General features: G+C 42.3%; 2 protein-coding genes across 4 annotated transcripts; one reads left to right on the forward strand and one right to left on the reverse strand.

Moving 5' to 3' along the window:
- Positions 1-1,736: 1,736 nt before the first annotated feature.
- LOC148725495 (uncharacterized) lies at positions 1,737-7,174 on the reverse strand. 3 transcript variants are annotated; one of them, XM_088730680.1, is made up of 4 exons: positions 6,670-7,174; positions 5,860-5,987; positions 5,496-5,572; positions 1,737-5,214 (listed from the first exon to the last, which is right to left on the reverse strand). In XM_088730680.1, exons 2-4 carry the CDS (start codon positions 5,959-5,961, stop codon positions 5,064-5,066), a joined length of 330 nt encoding a protein of 109 aa, XP_088586806.1. In that variant the 5' UTR covers positions 5,962-5,987; positions 6,670-7,174; the 3' UTR covers positions 1,737-5,063. The 3 variants fall into 3 exon arrangements, 2 of the variants coding, with proteins under 2 accessions (XP_088586806.1, XP_088586805.1); XM_088730679.1 differs by having other exon boundaries at positions 1,885-5,214; positions 6,570-7,164; XR_015990777.1 differs by lacking the exon at positions 5,496-5,572 and having other exon boundaries at positions 1,885-5,214; positions 6,570-7,161.
- Positions 7,175-13,693: 6,519 nt separating this feature from the next.
- Positions 13,694-16,462, forward strand: LOC148725496 (uncharacterized). Its single transcript, XM_088730272.1, has one exon. It carries the CDS (start codon positions 13,694-13,696, stop codon positions 16,460-16,462), a length of 2,769 nt encoding a protein of 922 aa, XP_088586398.1.
- The last annotated feature ends 3,737 nt before the right edge of the window (positions 16,463-20,199 follow it).

The raw sequence follows: 20,199 nt of genomic DNA on the forward strand, positions 1-20,199 counted from the left end.
AACTGAATGACTGACTGACTGGTTAACTGGCTGACTGACTGACTGTTCTACTAACTAGCTCAGTGACTGACTGACTGGTTAACGTGCTAACTGACTGACTGGTTCATAACGAGCCTCACGCCGTTAGCAACCAAAAAAAGTCTAGGTATCCAGCAGAGAATCCGTACTTTTAGTCCGCATTCTCTGCTGGATACCAGTGGCTTGCTTGGGTAAAATTTTTGATCGTATTTCGCTCCTAATCTGATAGAGGCGTCAACTTTTACACAATCATGTCATCATCCTATGGCGTGAAAAGGTAATTAAAGAAGCCGTATCCGAAAAAAGTGTACATGGCCGGCGCTTTAAAATAGTGACAAGACAAAGCGCTCGCCCGGAGTGTGTTGCGGCAGTTACAGTCACGTCGAAGAAATATTTTTTAGTCAATGCTTGCGGATTTAGTTAACTTCATTAATACTGACATAGGCTGCGACGCTTATTTACTACGACATTTAACTGGCGGCCTGAGTGTTTTGTTTTCTAATCAATTTTACCAGATTTTTGTTTTCGGATCGAAAACAAAGTAAATTCCAGAACCGACGACTTTTTTTCCGCTGTGTTCGGAATCTTTGACAGCTGACGCTTGGTGCTGTAATTTTTGAGCATCCGGTTACCAGTTATTGGGAATAAACTCGGTGTTTTACAACCTATAATTTCTTTTGCTGTTTAACGCAGAGTCCACAATACATGGCGGCTTTTTCTCACTGATATTTTATGTCGCATTTATAGTTTACACACTGTTCCAGTTTTTTTAAACGATATTCATGCAGTGTACATAAGATTCTTTGTCACTGGCCTTCATATGACCTATATTGGTGCCGGAATCCTCTAGATAGTTGCGAGAGATTACAGACATTATAGGTACGATGTGATTAACGCACTGGTGTTGAAAATCTCTTTGCGCTACCTCCCCCGCAACGATGATTAAAATCGTGAATAAACAGAGACCGGGGGTAATAATAATTGTTTTCAAATCAAGATAGATGTTGAACAAGCTGACAAAGCTTTTAAACAGACAAAGACCAACTTTCGTTTAATGACACGTTACGAACGAGTTTAAACTCCCTTGAACTTTAACAGGGTTCGTACTGTCTTGCAAGTCCGTTAATTTCAGGGCAAGTCCCCCAATGAATTTAACCAATCCTTAGAAAGTCCTTGAATTTTTATATTCTAAAAGCTTCTTGAGAGGGGTGGGACGTTGACTTTTTCCGAAAAACCAACTTTAAATACTGAGTCAAGCGCTGTGCGCTAGAGTGGTTTGAAAATTAACATAGAGCGCGGTAGATCCAGTAATGCGTTATTGACCAAGCAGGAAAACTCAGACCTGAGCAGAGCGATAAGAGCCAAGCGAGAGCTTGCCTGCAGGTTACACAAAGACAAAATGGCTGCAACGCTGGCCACCGCAGAAAACGAAATATAAGCAAGGGTTAATAGCCAATCAGCTCACATAATTCGCTGCATCTTGCACCGCTTGCGAAGCCAGCCATATAAAAAGGAAAGATAATACATCGGCGTAATATAACTCTTAAAGCAAGAATCTCTCCCAACATATTCATCTAAGGTAGTAAAAGTTTAAAATGTTATGAAAGCTGAAAAAGAAAGGGTTCCGGTGTCGCGCTTATTCAGAGTTACAAGTTTGAATGGCCAAGGGGTGGGCACTTATTCAAGGAAATACGGTATATCGATCACTTGAGGCTGTACGCGTTACTTCGTGTTGTTTCATACTTTATATTATCTCATATTACCCAGTTTGTCAGGAAATCAATCGTCGTCGTGTGTTTACGCCCTACAAAAACGTCGCATCAGAGATTTCACGATCTAGCTTCGCAAAGAAATGTACCAGCAGTGTTTTGCCTTGTGTTATTTATTGAGTTTTTTTGGCAGCATTTCTTGTTTTGATGTTCTCTTCCCGTCGCGGTTTGTAGGGCGACTTTTAACAGTAAATGAAGCTGTTTTTCAAATTTTTGTCTCAAACGACTATTTATTCCTGTCGCTCTGCTGTAGATATAGGTGAAGAGCTCAAATAACAGAAAAGTTTGCATCACAAGAATTTCTTCACATTATATATGCCAGAAAACCTCAGGCATTACTCTGAATGCCAGAACTTCAGCCTGGGTGAACCAGAAAGGATAGACAATACTTCCCTATATTAACCATCAATGAAAAGCTAAGTAAGTCAAATATCTCAGAGGCGCTCAGGCATTAAACTGAATGCCAGGACTTCAGCCTGGGTGAACCAGTAAGGCCGATAGACAACACTTCCCTAGATTAACCTGTGAATGTCAAAGAAAATAAGAATGTTAGGTATCCCAGAAGCACTAAGGGATTACTGTGAATAGCAGAACTTCCGTTCAGCCTGGGTGAACCAGAAAAGATAAACAACACTTCCCCGTATTGACCATGAATGAAAAACTTAAAGTATGTTGTATATCCCAGAAGCGCTCAGGCATTACACTGAATGCCAGGACTTCAGCCTGGGTGAACCAGAAAGGATAGACAATACTTCCCTATATTAACCATCAATGAAAAGCTAAGTAAGTCAAATATCTCAGAGGCGCTCAGGCATTAAACTGAATGCCAGGACTTCAGCCTGGGTGAACCAGTAAGGCCGATAGACAACACTTCCCTTGATTAACCTGTGAATGTCAAAGAAAATAAGAATGTTAGGTATCCCAGAAGCACTAAGGGATTACTGCGAATAGCAGAACTTCCATTCAGCCTGGGTGAACCAGAAAAGATAAACAACACTTCCCCGTATTGACCATGAATGAAAAAACTTAAAGTATGTTGTATATCCCAGAAGCGCTCAGGCATTACACTGAATGCCAGGACTTCAGCCTGGGTGAACCAGAAAGGATACACAACACTTCCCTATATTGACCATGAATGAAAAGCTAAGTATGTTGTATATCCCAGAAGCGCTAAGGCATTACACTGAATGCCAGGACTTCAATATGGGTGGACCAGAAAGGAGAGACAACACTTCCCTATATTGACAATGAATGAAAAGCTAAGTATGTTATATATCCCAGAAGCGCTCAGGCATTACTCTGAATGCCAGGACTTCAGCCTGGGTGAACCAGAAAGGATAGACAACACTTCCCTATATTGACCATGAATAAAAGGCTCAGTATGTTGTATATCCCAGAAGTGCTCAGGCATTACACTGAATGCCAGGACTTCAGCCTGGGTGAACCAGAAAGGATACACAACACTTCCCAATATTGACCATGAATAAAAAGCTCAGTATGTTATATATCCCAGAAGTGCTCAGGCATTACAGCCAATGCCAGGACTTCAGCCTGGGTGAACCAGAAAGGATACACAACACTTCCCTATATTGACCATGAATGAAAAGCTATGTAAGTTATATATCCCAGAAGCGCTCAGGCATTACACTAAATGCCAGGACTTCAGCCTGGGTGGACCAGAAAGGATACACAACACTTCCCTATATTGACCATGAATGAAAAGCTATGTATGTTGTATATCCCAGAAGCACTCAGGCATTACACTGAATGCTAGGACTTCAGCCTGGGTGGACCAGAAAGGATAGACAACACTTCCCTATATTGACCATGAATAAAAAGCTCAGTATGTTGTATATCCCAGAAGTGCTCAGGCATTACACTGAATGCCAGGACTTCAGCCTGGGTGAACCAGAAAGGATAGACAACACTTCTCTATATTGACCATGAATGAAAAGCTAAGTATGTTATATATCCCAGAAGTGCTCAGGCATTACACTGAATGCCAGGACTTCAGCCTGGGTGAACCAGAAAGGATAGACAACACTTCCCTATATTGACAATGAATGAAAAGCTATGTGAAACTTTGTTATATATCCCAGAAGCGCTCAGGCATTACAGTCAATGCCAGGACTTCAGCCTGGGTGAACCAGAAAGGATAGACAACACTTCCCTATATTGACCATGAATGAAAAGCTATGTAAGTTATATATCCCAGAAGCGCTCAGGCATTACACTGAATGCCAGGACTTCAGCCTAGGTGGACCAGAAAGGATCCACAACACTTCCCTATATTGACCATGAATGAAAAGCTAAGTATGTTGTATATCCCAGAAGCACTCAGGCATTTTTCTGAATGCCAGGACTTCAGCCTGGGTAAACCAGAAAGGATAGACAACACTTCCCTATATTGATCATGAATAAAAAGTTCAGTATGTTATATATCCCAGAAGTGCTCAGGCATTACTCTGAATGCCAGGACTTCAGCCTGGGGGAACCAGAAAGGATAGACAACACTTCCCTATATTGACAATGAATGAAAAGCTAAGTAATGTTGTATATCCCAGAAGCGCTCAGGCATTACACTGAATGCCAGGACTTCAGCCTGGGTGAACCAGAAAGGATAGACAACACTTCCCTATATTGACCATGAATGAAAAGCTAAGTATGTTGTATATCCCAGAAGGGCTCAGGCATTACACTGAATGCCAGGACTTCACCCCGGGTCAACCAGAAAGGATAGACAGCACTTCCCTATATTGACCATGAATGAAAAGCTAAGTATGTTATATATCCCAGAAGCGCTCAGGCATTACACTGAATGCCAGGACTTCAGCCTGGGTGAACCAGAAAGGATAGACAACACTTCCCAATATTGACCTTGAATGAATAGCTAAGTATGTTATAAATCCCAGAAGTGCTCTGGTATTACTCTGAATGCCTGGACTTCAGCCTGTGTGAACCAGAAAGGATAGACAACACTTCCCTATATTGACCATGAATGAAAAGCTAGGTATGTTATATATCCCAGAATTGCTCAGGCATTACTCTGAATGAAGGACTTCAGCCCGGGTGAACCAGAAAGGAAAGACATAATTTCCCTCTATTAACAGTGAATGAAAAACTAAGTTTGCTATATCCCACAAGCTCTCAGGCATTACGCCGAATGCCATATAAATCTTAGAAATATGACAGATAAATATATATCTCAGAAGTGACCAGGCAACACTAAACAAAATAATATTGTTACAGGATAAGACTTCAAGAAAATAGATTTTTTTAAATGATATAATGTTGACTATGCCTTATATCAATGGGTGCACAGAATTTAAAAATTAAAATGTCATACACTGCAGGCATAGCACATAAATTAACATCACATGGCTCCTCTTCAAGGAGAAAGAGCAAGTCATCTCTTAACCCCTTCCATCTGAAACAGACAGAAAAAAAAAACAGTGAATAAAGTTTCCACCTTTATAATCCAAGCTTACCATATTTTTGCTGATAACTGGGTAAAAGTGAAGAACAGCTCCCCTAAAAGTCTGTCGGCCAACCGTCGGCCAACTGTCGGCCGGCAGTATGCCAACTGTCCATCAAACTAAGTATCTCAAGTGAGATTTAAAGACATGTATTCCAATAGAAAGTGAAATACCATACTGCAAGCTGGAACTTTTTATGCATGTCAATGCAAAAATGCAGAGTTGTACCTACCCCCCAATATTTGCTTTGCTCTTTAGGAAACACTCAGCAAAGGCTTCCCCAAAAGGAACATCAGGAGGGGCACATTCCTACAAATAAATTGCATGTATCACTCAATAATGAATTAACTGAGCTAAAGTCATATAATGTTCACTACTAATGGTAGATACATAATCACTGTTCACCACAGATAAAATATGTTCACTTTTATGGACACCTTTCGTCTGCCTTTCTGTAAAGTCAAGAAAGCCAAGAAAGCTCTCACTAATTGATTATAAATAAATTGCATAACAAATACCAGTAGGCTGAATATGTTTTGTGTTATTGTATAATTCCACTATGATGCATGTCATTTAGCATTGCAGGTATAACCTACCTTAATAACTTTGCAGAATACACAGCACTCTGTGTCCAATCCTTGCTTGCAAAGTTCATTGATATATTTTTTGGCATCACCAGCTCTTTGCTTGAGCAGCATTATCAGTGTTTTGTAATCAAGAGTAACTGTAATGAAAGAAGACAAGAAGATAACAAGAAGTTGAAGTTAAAATAGCTACACCAAAGATCTCAAATGTGATACTTTCCCAGATATTTTCTAACACTGCCAAGCATAAAATGGATTCAATAATTGCTATCACGTAGCTAGACATGTAACATAAAAACATTGCAAAAATAAAAAATAATAAGATAAAAAAAATATAAAGAGTCAAGATTGGCACACACAAACAACCTGGAAATTTAACTTTAAAGCATCTTCCATTAACTACTATTCCAGTTTTCTCAATGGCATCCCTCTGGCGATTTAAATCTTTTATCGTAGAAAAATAGAAATGAAATAAATTATAATACTGTCAAGACCCTATCATTAGCAAACAAACCCGAAATTTCTCCTAAAGTAGCCATAAAAAGTGATCATAGCTAGAAGACTTAGAGGCTCAGCGTAAAATCAAACTCAGCCAATTATGTGATTTTCCTGCCAAGCAGAGATGAGTTCTGATACACCGTGAAACCAGCATTCACAACAAAACATAAAACAGCAAACTCAATTTTTCCAATCTTAATAAAAATATAAACGTTATGACTTACCCCGGTTCGTCTTAGCTTGAAAATGCTAAGTAACGTTTGCCAAGCTTTTCTTGATCCAGGATCAAGAATTTATTTTATCGATCAACCAAAGATATCTCACCACTTCTCCTTCTTCGAATTTCTGCCGGAAGATGGTAGAAACAACTCCAAATAGAGAGGCGATGGCCACTTTGTTGTTCTGAACATATCGGTCATCCAAGCTTCCGCCATTTTTTAAAGCTGGACCGTACAAAACGCTTGGAAAATGTGCCACCAACAGGCTACTTCAAAAAACTTGCTATGCCACATTTCTTGAAATTTAAGATAAACCATTCCCTTGACTCATCTGGAGGAGAATGAAGCAATTCAACCCTTCGAAGTTTCAAGGGATCCATAACTGCACTCGACCGCGGGAAACTAAACATTCCCGCTTTTGCTTACGCATATTAATATGAAATCCAATCTCCAAATGTCAATAGGCCGATCCAGCCCCTAATAAACAAAAGGCTTCATTGTACCCAGCAGGAACAGAGATTGTACAAACTCAAGCAACTACTCAGATTACTGCGAGCAATTATCGAAAAAGGCTGTCAAGGCGATGATGGAAACTTATCCGGTTTAGGACGTCACTCCATAGCAACCAGCCTTTTCGAATATTTGAACTTCCGTTTGCCTGTGGCTCGTGATGACTGGCCAACTGACTGACTGTTCTACTGACTAACTGAGTGGCTGACTGGTTAATTGGCTAACTGACTGACTGGTTAACTGGCCAACTGACTGACTGTTCTACTGACTAACTGAGTGACTGACTGGTTAATTGGCTAACTGACTGACTGATTAATTGGCTAACTGACTGACTGGTTAACTGGCTAACTGACTGACTGGTTAACTGGCCAACTGACTGACTGTTCTACTGACTAACTGAGTGACTGACTGGTTAATTGGCTAACTGACTGACTGGTTAACTGGCCAACTGACTGACTGTTCTACTGACTAACTGACTGACTGACTGGTTAATTGGCTAACTGACTGACTGGTTAACTGGCCAACTGACTGACTGTTCTACTGACTAACTGAGTGACTGACTGGTTAATTGGCTAACTGACTGACTGATTAATTGGCTAACTGACTGACTGGTTAACTGGCTAACTGACTGACTGGTTAACTGGCTAACTGACTGACTAGTTAACTGGCTAACTGACTGACTGTTCTACTGACTAACTGACTTACTGACTGGTTAACTGACTGACTGATTTATCGATTGACTGACTGACTCGTTGTCACTGACTGACTGACTGATTGGCTGACTGACTGAAGAGAGAGTGTAACAAGCTGGTACAGACCTATAATTCAAACATTTTAGTGCAGAGATGCAGGGAATAACATCCAAAATCAAAGATTTCCTGATTTTAGATATCAGATTTGTTTTGAGATGACAGCTGTTGTAAAAAAACATATATCGGGTAATGAGATATATGATTTACTAAATAAAAATCAATTTTGTTTGTTATGTTTTAGCATAAATCTAGTAATTAATAATAACTCCCTTATTTGTAAGCATTTGTAGAGTTGTGCTTGCATATATATGTTTCACATATTTTGCACACGTTCTGCATATACGCTACATGCATATGTTCAATATATGTAGTATATATGTGACCTCTGTTAAATATATGTGACATACATGTGACATATAATGGACATGTGTCTCATATAGGTGACATATATATAGTCAAAATTTTTATATGTATTTTATACATATATGTGGCGTATATGTGTCACCTTTTTAATAATTATAATTATTAAAAACTGGATCATTGGATAATGCAATCCAAGACTTTTTATTGGCTTAGCCATTATGGTATATGAGCCAATATACCATAATCTACAAATATGGTAAGCGTATGAGTCAGCTTAAAATCAAAAGGCAGCTAAAAAATGCGGTTTCTTCTTACAAAATAATAATTTCTTGAGGACGTTTTTAATAAAACAATTATTCCACTCGCGCTTGTTGGATATGAGATGATTATAGCCAACTCGGCGCTACGCGCCTCGTTGGCTATCTATCATCTCATATCCAACGCGCGCTCGTGGAATAATTGTTAATTATGTCGCACAAAAGAAATGGAAATATTAGGCTTGTTGTGAAGCGTCTGTTAGGCGTAATAGACGACTAAGTGTAGCATCACTAATTTTCCGACATAACCAACAATATAGTCCAACATGATAGAGAAATAAATAAAACTAAGCTAAAAATGACCCCAAATAAGCGTATTCTCTGTGTATTTATCATAATTCACGACCTTGAATTCGTAAACGACGATCGGTGACTAAAGCTATCGGAACCAAAATGGCAACGGCTCGCACTAATAGGTTCTTTATATAACCTTATGTAACCTTCTAAAAGTTATTTATATGCTTCGTGAAAAAGACTTAACAATTAGACGAACCAACTTAGATGAAAAAGCTTTTGGACGAAAACACTTTTGGACGAAATGACCGTAATTCGACCAAGTGACCAGCCGCACGGCGCATCGATCTGCAGTAGTCTTAAGATTTGAGACTAATAATAGGCAAAAAAAAAAAACTAAGGTGAAACGAATTGATGACGTCTTGTCTTGAGCTTGGGAAAACGTGAAAAAAACATTTTGAGTCCCCATCCTCTCCCCATGGGGAATCGAACGTCCAACCTTCGGATAACGAGTTCCCATACTCTACCACTGAGGCACAGAGACGCCACGATGAGCTACGTCATTACGAAGTCCATGTGTGACACGTCCTGCATAAAGCTAGGATAAGCAATGTGGAAAGTGTGAACAGAATAAGACAGAGGCAAGACGCATGGAAATCTTTCTGCATCACTTTGCTGAGCTCGACTTTTACTATGTGTCTTTTTTGAAGTTTATCGAAGTTTTTTATCAGTCCACCCTAAAAAGAGCGATGTGCCGCCCTAACTCATGGCCAGTTTTAGAAACATCCATTCACTTAGTTGCCTTGTCTAAGACGGCGAACTGTGCCGCGCGGCCTGTGGAACAGATGCGTGAAGAAAGTGCGATCGAGGGACGAGACTTGTGCGAGTGGAGAAGCGCGTAAAAAAGAAATTAAAATCACTCTTAATCTGCAAACTATAACTACCTTTTAAAGTGGAAACAGCAGTGTTAGATTCTACTTAGAGAATTAAAATCACTCTTAATCTGCAAACTATAACTACCTTTTAAAGTGGAAACAGCAGTGTTAGATTTTACTTAGAGAGCAGTCTTTCTATATCGCGTAGGGAGGAGGGGGAGTCCTCAGTCGTCGCCACAAGAGTATAAACAAGTGGGGAGGAATGGGGGTCCTCAGTCGTCGCCACAAGAGTATAAACAAGTGGGGAGGAATGGGGGTCCTCAGTCGTCGCCACAAGAGTATAAACAAGTGGGGAGGAATGGGGGTCCTCAGTCGTTGCCACAAGAGTATAAACAAGTGGGGAGGAATGGGGGTCCTCAGTCGTCGCCACAAGAGTATAAACAAGTGGGGAGGAATGGGGGTCCTCAGTCGTTGCCACAAGAGTATAAACAAGTGGGGAGGAATGGGGGTCCTCAGTCGTTGCCACAAGAGTATAAACAAGTGGGGAGGAATGGGGGTCCTCAGTCGTTGCCACAAGAGTATAAACAAGTGGGGAGGAATGGGGGTCCTCAGTCGTCGCCACAAGAGTATAAACAAGTGGGGAGGAATGGGGGTCCTCAGTCGTTGCCACAAGAGTATAAACAAGTGGGGAGGAATGGGGGTCCTCAGTCGTCGCCACAAGAGTATAAACAAGTGGGGAGGAATGGGGGTCCTCAGTCGTTGCCACAAGAGTATAAACAAGTGGGGAGGAATGGGGGTCCTCAGTCGTCGCCACAAGAGTATAAACAAGTGGGGAGGAGCGGGGGTCCTCAGTCGTTGCCACAAGAGTATAAACAAGTGGGGAGGAATGGGGGTCCTCAGTCGTCGCCACAAGAGTATAAACAAGTGGGGAGGAATGGGGGTCCTCAGTCGTTGCCACAAGAGTATAAACAAGTGGGGAGGAGGCTGTAGAAAGTCATTCTTGCTAATTAACTGTCGATGAGGAATCTGAGGAGGGGATCATAAAAATTGTACAGAGCCTTATGAGGGGATCATCACATTTTTTCGTGACACAACAAAGAGCCTCGCAATAAATAATGATAAAAGGTCCCCAAGTTTTTCACGTATTTTCTCTTTAGGTCGCCGCAGACGATTATTCAAGTTTAAAGGGAGATTTAGAGAGACGATTGGTGAGTAAAATGATTGTGTTCCAGCTGAACATACATGTAATGAAGGTCTATTGGCGTGATATGAATTGTTTGTCCCATTTTGAGATTTTCTTCTTTTTATGAAAGCGAGGAAATCAAGGAATAGTTCAAAGTAAAGTGGCAACCTTGAAAAAACATAAAGTTTTCGAGGCAAATATATAGTTTTACAGCTTTCTTATACAAAAAAAAAAAACAAAAGTTAATGAATTTTCGTCCTTATGGTGAGCAGTTTAAAACGCATGCGTACTGTTGTCGAATCGTGTACGTTGCTGTCATATTTAGGCTCACTTTAAGCTCTTTATCTATCGCCTTACAGTTGTCCACCTTTCCTTGGTTAATTTTGGTTCTCAAGCTGCAACTTGTTCATTGACTTGGTAAATGGTAATCCAAAACAAGAGACCATCCTAATAACGAAGGCAAAATTTGGGGGCAGATTTCATTAAAAAGGGCCGCCTCAAGGAAAAATACGATCCTCGAAAAGAAGGAAAAATTGTGGGTAGAACCATCCCCTTACACCCAGCTATAGAGGAAAGTTTTCTAACTTGTGGAAACAACATTTCAAAAGCAAGCACTTCGTGTAACCAACACATCCTTATACACATGCACATGACAAGTTGTTATTACCAGAACTGGTAGAAAGTTTTTTTCTAGTACTAAGAAAACTGTCTATAACAGCTGGGTGTGGTGGGGAATGGATCCATCACCAATTTTTGCCTACCTTTCCTTGCTCTTTTTGTTCCTCAAGTTGTATCTTGACAATCTAAGGTAAACTGAAGAACATGAGTAAATACCTATCGCCACTACGTTATTTATATTGTAGCCTGCCGTTATTAGCGCTGCGCACGCGCGTCGGGACTCTGTCTGTTCCATGTGCTCGCAACCGATTCAAGTTGTCGTAATTAAACCTTTGAGTTTACGCAGTGATTCCTTCTCTATTGGCGTATCACCTTTGTTTATTCTGCCAAATTCAGAGAGCAGTAAATAAATAAATCAAAATTCAATTCTTCTCTACAGCAGTCTCAAAGTATTGTACGAGCTTTGATCACTTCACAAGCAACACTGTTACAACGAATTTGGGGCCAGCGGTCCGTCCACGTGGTGGGGTTCAGTCCCCTCCCGTCAACGTATATATTGTAGTGTTCGCGCGTAAAAGCTTCTTTATGTTACGTAGTTTGGTGTTGTTTTCTTTGGCTGCGTCTCGCGTTATTTTATGATCCAAACCGTCAGGTGTGTCTTATGTTTTCATTTCGCCGCATTTATATCGTTTATTATTTTGTTTATGCCATTTATTTTCTGTAGTTAGACTTAGTGTAATTTAATTTTGTTATAGAAACCACTGGTCGAGGAATAAACGTTTATGGTTGAGATAGCCATTGAGTAATGTTACCGGTGCGTTCGTTACAGTTTCTGACGTAGGATTAAGCCGTTCTATCGTCTGTTTGCCCTTATTCCGGTCGAATTATGGCTACGAGTTTTACATCAAACGAGCAAACGGGTGAAAAGGGCGTCGAAAGGACGCGACAACCAAGGTCACGCCTGGACATCGAAGGTGTTACGCGTGAAAGAATGCTCTCCCTAAAGAGAAGTCGAGCTGGTCACCTTGGATATGTGAACAGGTTGTACAAAGAAGCCGAATTATTGATGCAAAACCCCGAAAACATTCGAGAAATACGTGCTAAGAAGAAAGATATTGAAGACGCGTTTGGCAGATGTTTGCAGTCGTACGAAGAATATTACCAACTCGCTGTGGAACCCGAAACGAGGGCAGAAGCGCTTAACGATTACTACAGCGTAATGATCGGCAGAAAAGAGTTCGACGAACGTCTTGAAGAGTGGTTACAGACGGCTGAAAGGTCTCCAAATGAAATGTTAATGTCCTCGCGAAGAGAAGAAAATGTCGACGTTTTGGAACGTTACGCTACGCTTTCACGTGTTGATTCTGGAAGCGCAAAGTCCAAAAGTTCGAGAGCTAGTTCACGGGTAAGTGAAAGGTCGAGAAAGGCAAAGGCTGAATTACTTCGGCGAGAAGTAGAGCTTCGGAACTTGTTGAAGCGTCAAGAAATGGAACGAAAAATGGAACGTCAAATTGCTGAGCTGAAAATTCAAGAGGATCAACTGAAACGTCGCATCGCCTTATCAAAGATTGAAGAAGAAATAGAGAAGGCCAAGGTGATAGGCGAATTTTATGAAGGCTCAGAGTACTCAAAGTCTGCATCGAAAGAAGAGAAAAAACCATCTCACACAAGGGAAGCGCATGACCCCAATCTTTCCGCCACAAACCCAACTCTTCCAAACGGCAAACGGAATCAAGTAGGGAGAACTTATTCAAAATCTGAGCTGAATCCAACCGCCGAACCGTGGAACCCAGTCCCTACTCGGGTTGCTGTTAGTGGTGAGGATCCCATTGTTTCACAACGGTTACAACAAGTATTGGGGCAGCAACAGGAAGCTCTGCATCTAATGGCTTACTCCCTCCAGCAAGCACTTCAAATGCCCAAAAGAGAGCTTCTCACTTTCGATGGCAATCCTCTGAATTACTGGTTGTTCATCAAAAACTTCGAAGTCAATATTGCCAAAAGGGTTCCAGATGCCGAGTCAAGACTCACGTACCTCATCTAGCACTGCACAGGAAAAGCTAAAGAAGCCATCAAAGATTGCTCTATAGTCTTCCCACCTGAACATGGTTACGAAAATGCCAAGGACATCTTGCACCGTAGATTTGGTCAAAAACACGTCATTGCGCATGCACACATAGAGAAGATAGTAAATGGCCCTCAGCTAAAACGTACAGATATTGTTGGTCTATCAGATTTGTCCGTTCAGATGCAAAATTGTGCGTTAACACTTATCCAGATGGGTTACGAAGCAGACATAAATAGCTCCGACAAGCTCGTGAAGATCGTGAAGCGCCTACCAGTGCATTTACAGTATAAATGGGCTGACGAAGCCGGTAACTTGACTTTGTCGGGAATTGAGCCTACTTTCTCGCATTTGGCGAAGTTCGTTGAAGGGAAGGCTATGCTGGCTAACACGATGTATGGAGAGATAGTTGGATCAGCACCAGACAAAGAGCGGAGCACTAGGCAATCACCCAGAGGAAAAACCGCTGATCGAGTCAGAGGAAAAACTTATACGACGCAAACCGGAGCCGACGATGGACCCGTGCCGAACATAATTCCTCCTGTTTTGAATTGTCCCATGTGTTCTGGTCAGCACAGACTTGCTAAGTGCGAGCTAATGAGAGCAAAGAGCCCCGAAGAACGGAAAAGCTTTGTTAGACGAGCTAGGCTGTGCGACAATTGTTTTGGAAGCGGTCATATGGCCAGTGACTGTAGAAGCAGAATGAAATGTCAAGTAAATGGTTGTGGATGGAAACACCACACGATGCTGCATCTAGTTCGAAGGAAGAACAACGATGGCACTGATGGCTGCACCCCCTTGCAGCACGAACCTACTGATACTAGGGAAAGGAATGGTACCAGTATCGTCGCCGGGGCCGGGCAGTCAGGTCGTTGTAGCAAGACAGAGTCTGGTAAGAAAACCGTTCGTTTAAGAATTGTTCCAGTCGTCGTGAAAGGAAAAGATCAGGATAACGCAGTTGTGACAAATGCGCTTCTGGATCCTGGCTCGGACGTTACGTTATGCGATATGAGTCTGATGGAGAAACTTCAAGTTATTGGCCGTCCTAAGGAATTCTCATTAGCAACCGTAAATGGCGCATCCAACACTCAAAAGGGATTCGAGTTGTCTTTGTCTGTCCGAGGATTGCAAATGCAGGAAGAAATCGTATTAGATAGAGTCTGGACAGCGGATACGTTGTGTTTACCTCAGGGTAGTCCACCAACAAAAGAAGATACTGCTGGGTGGCCTCATCTGAAAGGAATAGTCTTCCCGAGAGCACAATCTGATGAGGTGTCGGTCCTCATTGGCAGCGATGTTCCGGAAGCTCATTGGGTGTGCGATCAAAGGCGTGGCAGGCGTAGTCAACCTTATGCTGTGTGTACCCCGCTTGGATGGACATTAATGGGACCATTGAGCTCGTGTGATAGAGATTGCTTTAGTGTGAACGTTGTCCGCCATGACGACGAAACGCTTCATCAACAAATGGAGAGCATGTTTAGGAGTGGCTTTAACGAGTCTATGATCTCTTCTAAGGTTGCAATGTCGGTCGAAGATAAAAGAGCACTGTCGCAAATGGAAAATTCGGTGAAGCTCGTGAATGGCCACTACCAGTTGGGGTTGCCATGGAAGCGCAGGCTAGTAAACCTCCCGAACAATCGTGAATATGCATTAGGAAGATTGAGATACTTGCAGAAAAGATTTCAGCGTCACCCTCGCCTCTTCGAGCAATACAAGGACACTATTAGCGGTTATGTCTCCAGCGGCTACGCAAGACGAGTTCCTTGTAACGAAGAAATGGCTGTGAAGTGCCTACCAGTTTGGTATTTACCCCACCACCCAGTGTTTCACCCTCAGAAACCAGGGAAGGTGAGAGTCGTGTTTGACTGTGCTGCCAAGTTTAAAGGCACTTCCCTGAATGATCAACTTCTTCAAGGTCCAGACCTAACGAACGGACTCCTGGGTGTCATCATACGTTTTCGCCAAGAGCCTGTAGCCATGGTCGCGGATGTGGAAGGCATGTTTCACCAAGTGCGGGTTGCGCCCGATGATTGTCATGCTTTAAGATTCTTATGGTGGCCAAACAATGATCTCTCCAAAGAGCCAGTCGATTACCAGATGTTAGTGCACTTGTTCGGAGCCAAGTCGTCTCCAAGTTGCGCAAGTTTTTGCCTGAAGAAGACGGCCTCGGATAATCAGAGCGAATTTGATGTGGAAACCATTAAGACCGTCAACCGGAATTTTTATGTAGACGACTGCCTTAAGTCTGTGCCTACGACTGACAAAGCGGCACGCTTGTCTGGTCAGCTACGCGAATTGTTGTCAAGAGGAGGGTTCCGGCTTACCAAATGGATTAGTAACGACAGGAATGTAATCGCCACTGTTCCAGTAACGGAGAGGGCTCCCTGTGTGGTCAACTTGGATTTGGAGGACCTCCCTGTAGAACGCACTTTGGGGGTGCAGTGGGCTATGGAGACGGACACCTTTTTTTCCCAAATAATGGACGAAGGAAAGGCGCCCACACGAAGAGGAATCTTGTCAGTTGTAAGCTCCATGTACGATCCCCTCGGGTTCGTCGCGCCTATTGTTCTGCCAGCCAAGAGTCTGTTGCAGAACCTATGCAAGCAGAAGTATGGCTGGGACGAGGAGATTTCCGATGCAGATTCTATTATATGGCAAAGTTGGCTGAAGGAACTAGCAGTTTTGAGGTCAATATCTGTGCCCAGGTGTTTCAAGCCGCCAGGATTCGGTGCAGTCGTCAACGTCCAATTGCATCATTTCTCAGATGCTTCCGAATATGGTTACGGAGCAGTATCATATCTCCGGTTTGTCGACGACAAGGGTGTTCCACACTGTTCCTTTGTCCTTGGGAAATCTCGCGTCACCCCTCTTAAAACAGTGTCCATACCACGTCTTGAGTTGGCAGCCGCAGTGGTAGCGGTGAACTTGAATTGCCTGATCCGGAACGAATTAGAGTATCCCATACACGACACAATCTACTAGACGGATTCTACCGTAGTTTTGCAGTACATTCGCAACAAATCAAGAAGATTTCACACCTTTGTGGCCAACAGAGTCGCGATGATACATGATGAATCCTTACCGCATCAATGGCGACATGTCGACACTTGTGCCAATCCTGCTGACATCGCATCCAGAGGCGCGAAAGGCTCCGAATTACACAAGTTGGAGAAATGGCTCAACGGCCCGAAGTTTCTGTGGATGGAAGAGGAAAAGTGGCCCGAACAACCGTCCCAGCTGCCGGAATTGCCTCTGGATGACACTGAATGTAGGAAATGCCCTGGTCGTGCGAATGTCATCGTCCGTGGTAAAATTTTGGAACCGCTGCTGTCCCGCTTCTCATCATGGGACCGTCTTAGAAATGCCATAGCCTGGTTAGTACGTTTCAAGAAGTATTTGGTTGGCCTCCTTAGCAAGGATCCAGACAGCATTCCCAAGGGACCCCTGACTGTGAGTGAAGTTATTGCTGCAGAGAGTGTCATCATCAAAGCTGTCCAGCACGACGCATTTCCAGCGGAGCTGGTTGTGGTAGGCCAGAGAGCGTCTGGGAACCGGAAGAACAGCGTTCCACGGTCTAGCCCAATACGCGACTTGAACCCCTTCGTTGCTGACGGAATATTAAGAGTAGGAGGTCGCCTAGAGAATGCGCCTGTTTCGTTCCAAACGAAGCACCCTGCTATTCTGCCAAGCAAGCATCATGTCACCAATTTGATCATCCGGAACTTCCATCACCAACAGGGGCATTCGGGTCCTGCCCACGTTCTGGCTGCAATTAGAGAGAAGTATTGGATAGTGCGGGGACTCTCAGCAGTACGCAGAGAACTGGCGAAGTGTATGAACTGTCGCAAACGGAACGCTCGTCCTGGCGAACAGATAATGGCTCCGTTACCGGCGGCAAGAGTTGCTCCCTTTGATCCACCTTTCACACGAGTGGGCGTGGACTACTTTGGCCCCCTGTTCGTAAAGCAAGGACGAAGTGAAGTGAAACGATATGGCTGTTTATTCACATGTCTAACCATGAGGGCAGTGCACATCGAAGTCGCACATACGTTAGAATCAGACTCCTTCATCTGCGCTTACCAGCGTTTTGTAAGCCGAAGAGGCAAGCCTCAGGCAATATACAGCGATAATGGCACCAACTTCACAGGCGCGGTACGAGAGTTGAGAGAGGTATTCGAGCGCTTGGATCAAACGAAGATCTATGATTGGCTAAGGAAGGACGATGTTCAGTGGTACTTTAACCCGCCAGAAGCCAGCCATCAAGGTGGAATTTGGGAACGAATGATTAGGTCTGTTCGGAAGATTTTATGCGCCCTGCTGAAGGAGCAGTGCATCAAGGACGAAACACTGTCAACCCTGTTGTGCGAGGTGGAAAGGATCCTCAATGACAGACCCTTGACCCCCCTGAGTGATCACCCCCACGATTCTGAGCCGTTGACGCCAAATAAGCTGTTGCTCCTCAAGTCTAACGCCTGCCTTCCTCTTGACGTATTCAAGGAGCAAGACAAGTACAATAAGCGTTGGCGGCAGGCACAGTGTCTGGCAGACGCCTTCTGGAAAAGATGGTTGAAGGACTACTTGCCTTCACTACAGAGAAGACAGAAATGGTATTCGCCACGCCGCAACTTCGCCGTGGGTGATTTAGTCGTGGTTGTTGACGAAAAAACGCCACGAGGGCGTTGGCCAATGGGTGTCATCGAGGAGGTGTACCCTGACAGCAATGGTTACGTCCGAAACGTTAGAGTCAGAACAGCATCATCTGTATGCAGACGAGACATCAGAAAGTTATGTCATCTTGAAGGGGTTCAAGATCCAGGAACCTGACGTAAAGAGCTCCATTGGAAGAATTTTGGAACCTATGACAATGCTATGACTTTATTAGAAAATAGAGGAAAAAACGAACTGCTTAATCTAAGTAATTTGTTGTGTCTTGTTAAAATTAGCCTAGGTGGCTAATTCGGGGCCGGGATGTTACAACGAATTTGGGGCCAGCGGTCCGTCCACGTGGTGGGTTCAGTCCCCTCCCGTCAACGTATATATTGTAGTGTTCGCGCGTAAAAGCTTCTTTATGTTACGTAGTCTGGTGTTGTTTTCTTTGGCTGCGTCTCGCGTTATTTTATGATCCAAACCGTCAGGTGTGTCTTATGTTTTCATTTCGCCGCATTTATATCGTTTATTATTTTGTTTATGCCATTTATTTTCTGTAGTTAGACTTAGTGTAATTTAATTTTGTTATAGAAACCACTGGTCGAGGAATAAACGTTTATGGTTGAGATAGCCATTGAGTAATGTTACCGGTGCGTTCGTTACAAACACAATAAAATCATTCAGAATACATGTACAAGGGAGAGCTGGAAATGTCCTTCAAACTTCTCTTTCTTTTTAATGTTGAAACCCTTTTAGGCTTCTCATTACTTCTTTCCTTTCTCTGGCAACCTGAAGGAGAGTGAAAACTACAGATATGTTTAATCATCTACTACCATATTCTTTAGCTAGAAATAAAATCAATACATTATCATTTAATTAGAAACCAGTTTTGGTGAACTATAAAATTCCTTCCAAGTGAATGATCACACTTCTCCTATGTAAAAATGTTGCTAAAACTCAAGTGGAAGCTGACATAAAGCCATACGACGACTGCTTTCACTACTTATGAGAGTTTCTGCAAACACAAGAAACACAAGCCGCTAAGTTTCAGAAATGCTTCTCTATTCAGTGGCTTCGGTAAAATACACCAAATCATAGCAAAAGCCTTTTCTTTGTTTAATCAGTCTCGTACCTCTTATTGATATGGAAAACAGAGAGTACATTCCCCTTTTTTCTACCCAAAGGCTGGAGACATTCCCTCTTGTTTTTGCTTCCTTGGTGTAGAACTATCTTCTGAATGCTTAAACAAATACAAATGAAATTATACACAGGCCACATTTTAAGTTTGACATAGACAAGTCAGACTATTCAAATCATTAAATCAAATCTCCAGAAAACTAAAAACCTAAAGATTTTCAGGTTTTTAAACTAACTTTAAAAAAGTACAACTGTTTGTATTTACTATGTGAGAGGTTGACTGTCATCTAAATGGCAATCGCTGCAATGGTAATTTTGTATTTAGTTTCTTTTTTTCATGTCTGGGTAGTGTGGAGCTCACTTTTGCCATTGAATTTGCATATCAAATAAGGCCTTGTACATGTGAATTTCTGAGATACAATAACACATTTTTCTTAATAATTTCAAAATTTCAGTGAAATAGAACTAAAGGAACCACTTGTGGGTTTATCTAACATTCAGTTTAATTTTAAAATTCATGTTTATCAATCCACAAGGAAGTAGTGCAATAAGATACAGACAAGAGGAAAAAAATACATACGCACTTTTATCACTGAATCAATTATCAGCTCACTTACCTTGGGGAAAATTTTTGAAAGAATAATATTTTCATATTTATATACTGTGTTTTTGCTTTTGGTTGGAAAAAACACTGATTGAAGTGAAAACAGCAGGTAGATGAAATTCCAACAATTTCATCAAAGCCACATACATATGTGGGAGGCGTGGTGGTCTCATGGTTGGTGTAACTGTCTAGATTAGATATTAGTGACGTTTCTGTGAGATCGTATTTCAGAAGCTCGTGCGTCTTTACTAGTAGTCTGTGTGTACGGTCTAAGTTTGCGTTCTTGAAGTTCATTGCGTTCGTTGCGAAGTCTTTGGATCTTGCGTATATA

The sequence above is a fragment of the Stylophora pistillata genome, chromosome 8 (assembly GCF_964205215.1).
Source record: "Stylophora pistillata chromosome 8, jaStyPist1.2, whole genome shotgun sequence".
Taxonomy (NCBI): domain Eukaryota; kingdom Metazoa; phylum Cnidaria; class Anthozoa; order Scleractinia; family Pocilloporidae; genus Stylophora; species Stylophora pistillata.

Coding starts and splice junctions, on each gene's coding strand:
- LOC148725495 (XM_088730680.1), bottom strand. CDS start 5,961: ATGCTGCTCAAGCAAAGAGCTGGTGATGCCAAAAAATATATCAATGAA. Junction 5,573..5,859: donor TATTCTGCAAAGTTATTAAG/GTAGGTTATACC, acceptor ATTTATTTGTAG/GAATGTGCCCCTCCTGATGT. Junction 5,215..5,495: donor AGCAAAGCAAATATTGGGGG/GTAGGTACAACT, acceptor TGTCTGTTTCAG/ATGGAAGGGGTTAAGAGATG.
- LOC148725496 (XM_088730272.1), top strand. CDS start 13,694: ATGGGTTACGAAGCAGACATAAATAGCTCCGACAAGCTCGTGAAGATC.